The sequence below is a fragment of the Elgaria multicarinata genome, chromosome 8, assembly GCF_023053635.1.
Source record: "Elgaria multicarinata webbii isolate HBS135686 ecotype San Diego chromosome 8, rElgMul1.1.pri, whole genome shotgun sequence".
In the NCBI taxonomy this organism is placed as follows: Eukaryota; Metazoa; Chordata; class Lepidosauria; order Squamata; family Anguidae; genus Elgaria; species Elgaria multicarinata.
Window position 1 is genome coordinate 7,513,260 of NC_086178.1, and position 12,454 is coordinate 7,525,713.

The 12,454-nt window shown below is 45.6% G+C and overlaps 1 protein-coding gene across 2 annotated transcripts in view; it reads right to left on the reverse strand.

Moving 5' to 3' along the window:
* Window positions 1-1,938: 1,938 nt before the first annotated feature.
* The window catches only part of CAPN10 (calpain 10), a 32,433-nt gene continuing 21,917 nt past the window's right edge, over window positions 1,939-12,454 (reverse strand). For both annotated transcript variants that reach the window (XM_063131813.1, XM_063131814.1), the window contains 4 exons: window positions 11,661-11,916; window positions 10,517-10,722; window positions 8,963-9,008; window positions 1,939-2,301 (listed from right to left, as the gene is read on the reverse strand). In XM_063131813.1, coding sequence (XP_062987883.1) covers window positions 2,272-2,301; window positions 8,963-9,008; window positions 10,517-10,722; window positions 11,661-11,916 — 538 coding nt within the window. In that variant the 3' untranslated portion in view covers window positions 1,939-2,271. The remainder of the gene's footprint in view (window positions 2,302-8,962; window positions 9,009-10,516; window positions 10,723-11,660; window positions 11,917-12,454) is intronic.

A 12,454-nucleotide genomic window follows, 5' to 3' on the forward strand; every position in this document is an offset into this window, starting at 1 on the left:
ATGGTGGGGGAGGGGTTCCCGCCTAAAACGTTAGCCTCGGCTTTAGAAGTTTCCCGAAACGAGCTCGGCGCAGGCGCAGAGCCCATATGTGTGATGCACAGAGACCACGATGAAGAAGTAAAATGACCTTACAAACACAATTTTTAAAAAACTAACAAAAAGAAGGCAAAGGAAAAGAAGAAAACGGTGCAAATAAATAAAAAGCTTGCACAAAGGATGCCATTTAACATTTTAATTTTTTTTCCAAAAGACATTTCATCCACCATCTCCCTTATTAAAAAAAAATACAGTATTTTAAAATCTCACTTAAGAAATGCTTTCCAAGGAAAACTGGGGAGGGGGGAGACATTAGTTTGAACTACAGTTCCCTGCATCCAGGGGAGGCAAACCCCCCTCCAAATAATTTAACAATAATTTAAAATTATAGCTCCCCTGAATTTTCCCCTACACTATCTGCTTCAAGCGATTAAGTTTTACGAGATATTATTCTCACCCTTTCCCTCACGTGTTTTCCCGAAATAAGCTCCCTAAAATCTTTCCGAACAGATTACTTCAATAATTTAAATAACTATCCAGAAAGGCTGCGCCCCAGCTGTTGCAAGATCAATCCTGACGACAGGTACCTCCACCCACCACATGGAAAGCTATGCCAATGTGTTCTAGCAGAAGGGGCTGACATCACCAGGGCACTTTTTGTCCAGGCCTCATCTGAGCCTGGCAATTGTGAGGCTAGCAAGGCAGGTGAAGAAAACCACTGAAGCCAGGTGATGTAGATTGCAAGACATGAACACTGTGGAGCATTAGAGTGGGAAGCTGAGAAAGTGCCAAATGAATTCACTTTGGGAGAAGCAAGAACATGTCTGGAACCGGGAAGGTAGATGCATCAAGGCCTGGTTAGCTAGAACATTTTGTCTCGTCTCTGCCGCCCACCCTGATATCTCCTTCCACGCTATCTTGTTCCTCAGGACAACAGCTACAGCATAAAGGAGAAGTGTGAAGGTTTAATTGGGGTATGAATTTGAAGGCATGGACCTCCGGAGCAGATTTTGCGCAACTGGTGACCTGCCATGTTGAATTCAGCCCAGAAACCATCTATGGTAGGATGCCAAATGAAAAGGATGCCAAGGCTCCTGTATCTTTCACAACTGCATAGAAAAGGGGGATTTCAGCAGGTGTCATTTGTAGGAATGCAGCACCTGGTGGAACTCCCTCTTCATCAGAACAGTTAAAGCTGCAGGAGCCCTGCCCTCGATTGACCAGATACAAAAGAGGGCAGGGCTCCTGCAGCTTTGACTGATGGGATGAAGAAGGAATTGGTGTTGTTCCCCGCCTTGATCCAGAGGGAGAGGTGGGCAATAATAATAATAATAATAATAATAATAATAATAATAATAAATAATAATAATAATAATAATAATAATGATGTTTCACCCGGTGTTGCATGCCTACAAATGACACCTGCTGAAATTCCCTTTTCTATACAACTGTTAGAGAATATAACCGTTAGAGATATAGGAGCCCTTTCCATAGGGCCACCCTAATCTATGGCGTCCCCTCCCTGAAAGACACGATAAATCTCCTGTATTTATTGCCCTACTAGGGCTGCGAAAACTGGGCGGAGATGGCAGGGAGGTATGAAACCCGTGGAGAGCTGCGTTCAGCTTCATGCAAGCCAGACCTCGTGGCATCTTGCATATGTGAAAAGTTATCTGGCGGTCACATATTCCAATGCTCTTCTTAAAAAAAAAAAAAGGATTTCCTTCCAGAAATGATTGCAATCTGCCTTTCTTCTCCCAAGCCTCTGAAATTTGTAGGTAAATGTATTCTTCTCCACAGCCGGTTTTCACAAGGAAAACACACACATACATACACACACACACACACAGGGCAAAAGTATTGACCACCACAGCATTAAAACGGATTTGAACACAGCACGTGTACAGCACAATGATATTTATAGGCAGGTTGAGTGATAAGGGGAGATAAAGAAGAACCTACAGAGCAAAGTCCATGAAATACTGCAAAAGGTCTCCATACAGGTTGAAGGTCCTACAGGCGCATTCTTAGAAAAACAGAGGAAGGATTTGATTTGGGAATTTCGTCCGTTTGTTTTGACAGTGAGGTTGGATAAGAGCGGCCGGACGCTACTGTGCTCAAAGGAAACACTGGGCCTGACGGACGTTCGAATCATTTCAGTTCAAGCTGAAAACAGCGTTGCATTTTCCCAGGCTCCCTACAGCTTCCTCCTGGCTTGGAAGTGCCCGTTTCGAATTACATTTTCATCACAGCTTTAAAGGAGACCTGCAAAAGGGATGGGATACGGTAAGAATAGGGACAAAACCCAAACCCATATAAGGCATTAAAGAAACAGACAATGTTATGTGCTCCGTAAAAATAAATCCTAAAAAATTAAAAAGTCTTCAGGAAGTTACAGTCAGAAGATCAAATCTACGTGGTCAGGACTTCCAACACGGACCCTGAGGGCTGCCAAGCAGTCTGGAGAACGTGAACTCTCACAAATACGCCGAGCGTCTAGTCCCTGTGATAAAGTGTGAAGAGAAGTCCCAATACATCAGCCTTCCTCAACCTGGGGCTCTCCAGATGTGTTGGACTACAACTCCCAGAATGCCCCAGCTGGGGCATTCTGGGAGATGCAGTCCAACACATCTGGAGCGCCCCAGGTTGAGGAAGGCTGCAATACATAGTTGCCAACTAGAAAAAGGTCTGGATGGAGCTTTTAGGTCCGGGGTTGGAACAGGTCGCTCAGGGATTATTTAGCATGAATCTTAGTCCCCCTCACCTTTCCCCCCCCTCCTCAAAGCTCCATTCGCTCTCATCAAAACAAACTTTGCGCTGTTAGTAACTAAAATAGGTTAAATCCTAAATGGAAGTTCAATAAAATGTTCTCCAAAAACTAAAAGCAACCCCTTCAAAACATTTCCCTATTTTTATTTGCAACTATAACGAAAACAAAAGAAAGCAGAAGGGAATTGCACAAAAGAGAGAAAAAAATCCTTAGATTTATGAGGAAAACAGAATAACCGTGTTGAAGCTCTTGGATAACGGAGCTTTGAGACTTTGGAAAACAGGGGTCCATCTTATCATGGATAACAACGCAACTCAAGTGAATGGTTGCCTATTTATTTATTTATTTAATTGCATTTTTTTTTATACCTCCCCACAGCCAAAGCTCTCTGGGCAGTTCACAAAAGCTAAAACCAGCAAACATTAAAAATATACAAAATTTAAAAACCATCAGAGACATAAAAACAACAGTATAAAAACAGCAGCATCCATTTAAAACAATAATTCTGGGGTCTATTAAAAAACAAACTTAGCGTTCAATGCCTTTAAATGCATGGGAGAAGAGGAAAGTCTTGACCTGGCGCCTGAAAGATAACAATGTTGGCACCAGGCGAGCCTCATCGGGGAGATCATTCCACAGTCGGGGGGCCACCACCAAAAAGGCCCTCTCTCTTGTTGCCATCCTCCGAGCTTCCCTCGGAGTAGGCACTCGGAGGAGGACCTTAGATGTTGAGCGCAGTGTATGGGTAGGTTCATGTCGGGAGAGGCGTACCATCAGGTGTTGCGGTCCCAAGCCATGTAGGGCTTTATAGGTTAAAACCAGCACCTTGAATTGGGCTCGGAAACATATAGGCAGCCAATGCAAGCGGGCCAGAATCGGTGTTATATGCTCAGACCTCCCTGCACCAGCTATCAATCTGGCCACCGCATTTTGCACAAGCTGCAGCTTCCAAACCGTCTTCAAAGGCTGCCCCATGTAGAGGGCATTGCAGTAATCTAATTTGGAGGTTACTAGAGTATGGATAACTGAAACTAGGTTATCCCTGTCCAGATAGGGGCGTAGCTGGGCCACCAACCAGAGTTGGTAGAAAGCACTCCGTGCCACCGAGGCCACCTGGGCCTCAAGAGACAGAGATGGTTCTAGGAGAACCCCCCAAGCTACGAACCTGCTCCTTCAGGGGGAGTGCAACCCCATCCAGAACTGGTTGAACACCCCCCCATCCAGTCAGAGGAACCACCCACCAGCAGCATCTCAGTCTTGTCTGGATTGAGTTTCAGTTTATTAGCCCTCATCCAGTCCATTGTCGCGGCCAGGCACCGGTTCAGCACATCCACAGCCCCACCTGATGAAGATGAAAAGGAGAAGTAGAGCTGCGTGTCGTCAGCATACTGATGACAATGCACCCTGGCATGCAGGGTCCCATAATGACTCTTTGGGATCAGCATCATACAAATCAAGAGCCAAGGACCTGCTCTTGCGAATTACACCTGCGTACACAAATGGCATATGTGAAGATTTAATAAAAAAATGATAAGCCACTGTGAGTTAATTCACCTGCGGGGCTCCAAGACACATGCCGACTGCCATTTTGAATATGCCTGCTATGGCAGGGGTATACCACACAATGGGCCTGTTCAGACAAGACTTCGAGTTCCGTGGTTAGCGAAACTGTGGTTCTCTGGGGTTAGCACTAACCACAAGCCGTGCTGTCGCACACAACACTTTTAAGCCACGGTTAGAGCCACTAACCCTACCGCAGGCTGTGGTTAGTAAGTAAGCAGGGTTTAGCAAAACGCATTGCACAAGATGCCTTAAACCCTGCTGCTTAACCAAAAGCCTTAACTGGCCGGTTGTGTCGTGTGAACATGGGTGTTCTGGGTTATTTGAGGGTTAAACATGGGTCGCTCCAGATGTCTTGGGCTACAGCTCCAATGAGTTCCACCCAGCATGGCCTCTGGGCAGAGCTTATGGGCGTCGTCACCCAATGCATCCGGAGGGCACTGGCTCACTTACTCCTTGCGCTAATGTGAGAAACAGAAACCTAATCTTGGGCAGGGCTACGCATGTAGGAGTGTTCCCAGACCCAGTCCAACCTATTCTGCTGGTGTAGCTTTGAGGGCTTAACAGAAAAACCACTGATCAGCACAACCTAGAAGGAAATGTGCAAGGCCAAGAATGCTTTAAAAACAACTCTGCTCAACCCTTCCCCACTCTCTAGACATTTTATCTGGCTGCTCTTTGTCTTGCTCAATAAAGCAAATCTGATGATCTCATCTCACTCATCAATCACAGCTGCTGAGCAAGAACAGAAGAAGTGCCCTGTTGCTGGATCAGACCGTGGGTCCATCTAGGTGTCATGTCTAACCCTAATGCCCCTGTGTCAGGAGAAGGTGTTTCAGGTAATCAATCAGAATCAGATTCAGAACTAGAAGACGCAGTGTCAGACACCGCCCAGCCAGTGCCAGTGGGGGAGGAAGCTCTCACGGGAGAGACCTCAGCTGGAAGTTGCCCCCCTCCAGAGCTTATCTCTTCAAGGCCAAATCCTACAAATTCAGTGGAAAGGGAGGGCGCTTCCGGGGGCGAGCATTCCAAAGCGCTAATGGATGCTAAGATCCGCCAGAAGGTAAAACGCTCAGCACAGACAGAGGCCGTGAGAAAGTCAGAGAAATTACACCAGAAACTACCACCGCACCAGACGCTTTGAAGTTATAGACATTTGAGATGCTATTTCTTTTCTTTTGAATGGACTATTGTCTTGCTTAGTTTGCATAGTTTTGCCTAGGGGGTTGTTTCACAGCGCTGGCCTCTATACAAGTTAAAGAAATGTTTGTTGCTTGTTATAAAACTTTGTAGATCACTTAGTAAGTTGCCTTTCTCCTCCCATTGAAGGCATGAGCAACTGAGAGACACGACACTAGTCCAGCACTCTGCTCACAGACTGGCCAACCAACCGTAGGCCAGGGATGACCAAGCAGGACATGGTGCAACAGCACCCTCCCACCCATGTTCCCCAGCAACTGGTACACCCAGCCTTAGAGGTTGCAATGGCTTTGAGCCAACCGAGTCTGCTGTCTCTCTGGGCCAATAGGTTGTGGTTACTGACATTGATGGAGAAATTAACTAAGCACTGTTGCTGATTTTATCCTGGTTGTGATTTTATATTGGATTTTATATCACGCTTTTATACTGTTTGTTTTATACTCTGAATGGTTTAAATTTTTGTGAACCGCCCAGAGAGCTTCGGCTGTTGGGCAGTATAGAAATGCAATGAATAAATAAATAAAATAAACAGCACCAGGCTATGCCGAAGTGTGAACAGTTTTGATTGAAAATGGATTGAGTATTTGAAGATGAACTGGAAACACAACATTCTTTATGGAAAGACTTGTTAAACTGATGAACTGCACCTACTAGGCCTTCTTCCAGTTTACTCAGAGCGGGGGGGTGGGGGAATGGATTCAATGGAATTTACTCTTTAGTTAACAAGTAGGCTAGGGATGGTAACCATGTTCCTAAAAGCTTTATAGGCTCCAAACATTAAATTTTTAATGTTTTAAATTGTGTATACTTTTTAATGATCCCTGTTTTTAACTTTTGTAAACCGCCCAGAGAGCTTCAGCTATGGGGCAGTATATAAATGTAATAAATAAATAAATAAATTTCCTCTCCCAACATTTAATGTAAACCTAGTTTTTCATTATTTATTACTATTTATTATTATTTATTAGATTTATATACCACCCCATAGCTGAAGCTCTCTGGGCAGTTTACAAAGATTACAAAGATTGGATTAAAAAGACGGAACATTAAAAATCAATATAAAAAAATTAAAAAGCATAAAAAACAGTTAACATTTAAAACAATTCTTTAAACACTCAGCCAGGTCAAAGCTATTGGAGTCAGTTAAAACTCAGCATACGCTGTTGAGTGCCTGGGAGAAAGTCTTAAACTGACACTGAAAAGATAACAATGTTGGCGCCAGGCAGGCCTCATCAGGGAGATGGTACCATAATTGGGAGGCCACCACAGAAAAGGCCCTTTAGAGGGGGTTTTTTGGTACTGATTATGTTCTTTGTTTGTCCTCTTCCTGTTTCAATGGTGCTAAGCCCTTTTTATTGGTTTTCCTGCTGGCTTTACCATGTAGCCTGGAAAAGAGAAGGTTGAGGGGAGACATGAGAGCACTCTTCAAATACTTGAAAGGTTGTCACACAGAGGAGGGCCAGGATCTCTTCTCGATCCTCCCAGAGTGCAGGACACGGAATAACAGGCTCAAGTTAAAGGAAGCCAGATTCCAGCTGGACATCAGGAAAAACTTCCTGACTGTTAGAGCAGTACGACAATGGAATCAGTTACCTAGGAGGTTGTGGGCTCTCCCACCCTAGAGGCCTTCAAGAGGCAGCTGGACAAGCATCTGTCAGGGATGCTTTAGGGTGGATTCCTGCCTTGAGCAGGGGGTTGGACTCGATGGCCTTGTAGGCCCCTTCCAACTCTGCTATTCTATGATTTGAAAGCAGGATTTCAGGAAACTTCCATTGTTAAGAAGGAACCTCATTAGTTTGGAGGTGCAATTCTATATCCCCTTGCAGTCTCATAACTGTACTTTAAATATTCGGAGTGCTGTGCCTTCTTTTTTGTCTTTGGCACTTTTTTAATTCACCCAGACGTTTTGAACAACCTTTTGAACAAAGGCAAATGCTATTTGGGGCTGCATTAATAGAAGTATAGCTTCCAAATCGCGTCAGGTACTGGTTCCCCTCTATTCGGCCCTGGTTAGGCCTCATCTAGAGTATTGCGTCCAGTTCTGGGCTACACAATTCAAGAAGGACGCAGACAAGCTGGAGCGGGTTCAGAGGAGGGCAACCAGGATGATCAGGGGTCTGGAAACAAAGCCCTATGAAGAGAGACTGAAAGAATTGGGCATGTTTAGCCTGGAGAAGAGAAGATTGAGGGGAGACATGAGAGCACTCTTCAAATACTTAAAAGGTTGTCACACAGAGGAGGGCCAGGATCTCTTCTTGATCTTCCCAGAGTGCAGAACATGGAATGAGGGGCTCAAGTTACAGGAAGCCAGATTCTGGCTGGACATCAGGAAAAACTTCCTGACTGTTAGAGCAGTACGACAATGGAACCAGTTACCTAGGGAGGTCATGGGCTCTCCCACACTAGAGGCCTTCAAGAGGCAGCTGGACAACCATCTGTCAGGGATGCTTTAGGGTGGATTCCTGCATTGAGCAGGGGGTTGGACTCGCTGTCCTTATAGGCCCCTTCCAATTCTACTATTCTATGATTCTATTATCATGTGATTTATTTATTTATTACATTACTATACCGCCCAATAGCCGAAGCTCTCTGGGCAGTTCACAAAAATTAAAACCATAATAAGACAACCAACAGGTTAAAAGCACAAATACGAAATACAATATAAAAAGCACAACCAGAATAAAAAACCACGCAGCAAAATTGATATAAAATTTAAATACAGAGTTAAAACAGTAAAATTTAAATTTAAGTTAAAATTAAGTGTTAAAATACTGAGAAAATAAAAAGGTCTTCAGTTGGCGACAAAAGGAGTACAGTGTAGGCGCCAGGTGGACCTCTCTGGGGAGCTCATTCCACAACCGGGGTGCCACAGCAGAGAAGGCCCTCCTCCTAGTAGCCACCTGCCTCACTTCCTTTGGCAGGGGCTCACGAAGAAGGGCCCCTGTAGATGATCTTAAGGTCCGGGCAGGTACATATGGGAGGAGGCGTTCCTTCAAATAACCTGGCCCCAAACCTTTTAGGGCTTTAAATGTCAATACCAGCACTTTGAACCGGGCCCGGACCTGGACTGGCAGCCAATGAAGTTGTAAAAGGACTGTCGTAATATGATCTCGCCGTCCAGTCCCTGTTAGTAAACGGGCTGCCCTTTTTTTGCACCAGCTGAAGCTTCCGGACCGTTTTCAAAGGCAGCCCCACGTATAACGCATTGCGGTGATCAAAACACGAGGTTATCAAAGCATGGATAACTGTAAATGTGATGGTTTCTTATTAGTTATTTTTAAGATTGTTAAGCCTCTTTGGTTTCTTTGGAATGATAAAACGACAAGTCAGAGTGGTGTTCTTAAAAATAAAATGAAAATGTAGTTAATTAACATCAAATTAATCCATGACACTCACCTCCTGCAGCCTCTGCCCCAAAGTCTCCTTGCTCCGAATGCTTTTTCTGTGAAAAAGCAAAGACAGATCTATTATGACAGCAAAAGACGTTTGTGGCTATAACGTTTCTGGGTGCTTGCGGTTTATTTTGCAACACATAGTCAGCCACAGGAGTTTGGATCCAACTGTACATCATTATTCAACACAAGTTCATAAGCACCTAGAAACTAGGCTAAATGGCTATGGCTCTAGACAACTCGTTCTTCAGAGAATTGAGAATGTCATGTTTAGGTTAGAGGGCTGTAGCTCAGTGTGGTAGAGCACATATTTATTTATTTATTTACTTATTACATTTCTATACCGCCCAATAGCCGGAGCTCTCTGGGCGGTTCACAAAAATTAAAAACATTCAAAGTATAAAACAACAGTATAAAACCATAATATAAAATACAATATAAAAACTCAACCAGATAAAAACAGCAGCAATGTAAAATTACAAATTTAAAACACCAAGTTAAAATTCATTTATAGACTGTTAAAATGCTGGGAGAATAAAAAGGTTTTCACCTGGCGTCTAAAAGCATATAATGTAGGTGCCAAGTGAACCTCCTTAGGGAGCTCATTCCACAGCCGGGGTGCCACAGCGGAGAAGGCCCTCCTCCTGGTAGCCACCTGCCTCACTTCCTTTGGCAGGGGCTCGCGGAGAAGGACCCCTGAGGATGACCTTAGGGTCCGGGCAGGTACATATGGGAGGAGGCGTTCCTTCAGATAGCCTGGCCCCAAGCCGTTTAGGGCTTTAAATGTTAATACCAGCACTTTGAATCGGGCCCGGACCTGGACCGGCAGCCAATGAGGCTGGAAAAGGACTGGCGTGATGTGGTCTCGTCGCCCAGTCCCTGTTAGTAACCGTGCTGCCCTGTTTTGTAACAGTTGAAGTTCCCGGACCGTTTTCAAAGGCAGCCCCACGTATAACGCACTGCAGTAATCCAAATGAGAGGTTATCAGAGCATGGATAACTGTAGCTAGGCTATCTCTGCCCAGATAAGGGCGCAGTTGGTATATCAGCCAAAGCTGAAAAAAGGTAACTGAAAACTTCCCCTCCTCTTGGTGCTCATAGTATTGATTGGAACAGCGCCCTCTAGCGGGTGCTTTGTAGCGCAACTTCAGCTGCACATGGTAGAAAATCCACAATATTTCAAAAGAATCGGGATGTCCAGGGGTGTGTTTGTAATAGAAAACTAGGGGAAGGCACGTGCAGGAGGTTGACAACAATATCAAAAGGACCTGCAAACTTCCATGAGTGGCCAGTCACAAGCACGCCTTATGTTGCTTGTAGGAAGAGCCCCAGTGTCAGCAATACCGGGCCAGATGGACCACAGGTCTGATTCAGTATAAGGCATCTTGTTACGTTAGAGCCATCATTGCCCATGAGGACACACGCTCATTTCTTTTTATCCAAGGAAACCTTTGAGCCAAAATGGGGGGTTGAAAGAAACACTTCAGACAAGACCGGCGCTCAAGTCCTGCTTTTTTGGATATATTCATCTATCTGAACCGAAACAAGCGTAGCTTTACCTGTCTATTTTGGTTGCTACGATCACCGTGAAGCTGCCTTCCGTATCAGGCAAGTATGTCGAGGGAACGACGGCGTAATTTCCTGAAGATAGTCGGCACAGCTGGCTTACTTCCTGGGAGTAGCAATGAGGAACGCAGCTCACCAGCGGCTCCATGTGCAGGAAAGAAGCTGAAGGCATTTTCACATTGTTGTTATCACTGGGGACCTAAAAGGATTGTAGGCTGATTAGAAGAATTCCCTGTGATCTTAAGATGTATGTCAGGTCTCTCTCTCTTCAGTCAATGGCCGGGTTCAGGCATAACATAAATCGTGAACCTGAGCCTGCCCACGAACTTGTCTATTCAGTGCTGAAAAATTAGGATCTGAAACCACCGTCTGAAGCAAGTCTGCAAACCACGGTTTGTGCTAACTGTGGCTTGCTGTTAGATGTCTGAATGCGCAAAGAACTGGTGCATCACAGAGACAGGAGGGAAGGACTTATGAAGCGGAGCCCTGAGAGGATGGGAAACAAAAGCAGACAAGCCGCTCCAAACTATGGTCTGGCTGCTGTTCACCCAGACGCTCAAACTGTGCTGTGGATCCTTAATTACGATTTGCACAAACCATACTTTCGCATCAGATCTGAACTAGGGATATTGGGGGGTCCATTTCGTACTTCCATGCTTTCAGTCTTCAGAGAATACGTTTCATGTTGACTTGCCCAAGAAGGAACGCTTGTGTCTCCCGACATTTGGGGCCTTTGAGGTTTTTCACGGATGACGCTGTCTGCCTCCCGCATGTCTCCCGCCCCTTCTACTTGTTTTCCCATCACAAAAAAAGACCTGGAAATCCGACCTTTTTGGCTGTAGCGAAACATGCCATCATTCCAGCTGTGTTCAGGAGAAGCAGTGGGGTAAAAACGCACAATGAATGGGCCACAGGGTCATTGTTTACTTCCTCTTTCTTCCCCATGTAAAGAAAAAGGAAGCATTGTGGGACAAAAGCAGGGGGAAAGCAACGGTAGGAAAACACGATTTTCCTCCCGCCTGATGATGCTCCTGGAGAGGCCCAACCAGTTAGAGTTGACAATACTGGAAAAGATGGACCCATGGTCTGACTCAGTCTAAGGAAGCTTCACTCAGAAGGCTCGAACCTATATCCTACCTGGAAGATGTGAAACCCTATCGGGCGGCACTTGTTATCTGGGCAGTGCTGGCGGAGGGCGACCTTGATGCTGCTCTGTCCCACGCCTGCCGGAACAGACAGGGGGAAACAGGGATTGGTGTGGAAGGAGGGGAAATTCCGGCTGCCCCCTGCACTCTGCCCTTTTCTCCAGCACCCTTCCAGCTGGGCTGTCTCCCATTCGCCCCCTGGGAGCTCTTCACGGACGGTGTTATCAGGCGGCGGCAGTTTGATCTCACTACCGGAAGGGAAGACGAGGTGAGGAGGACACAGGGAAGGCCAGGGAGGGAGCAAGAGAGAGAAAAGGGAGAGAAAATGACAAGGCGTTAACACACGACTCAGTTCGGACATGTTAGTCAACGCAGTGTGAAAACTTCACTCAGGGGTTGAGTTTTTAGGGGACACTCCCCACACATGTTCTAACTCCACCGTTGTGTGACTGTGGGCTACCGTGGAGCTGAGTAAAATCCATCGTGACTTTTGATTGACAGTTCCTCTGCCCTCTCTCCTCCCCCGGTCCTCCCGATGGTATCCCATCAGCCATTGGTGCAAAAAAAAAAACAATTCCAGAACTCGCTCCTTTCGTCACTCTTGCCATGGAACTCTGTAGCCCATGGGAAAAGTCAACTCAACGCACTGGAAAACTCCACAGGGCCCACCACACAACACACCAGTTGTGCAGGAACTCTCCTCTGCATAGGGTTGATATTCTGCATGGAGTGGTTTCCAAAGGTAAAAAAACCTCCACCGTTGCATGGAGTTTTCCCGCCAGATGA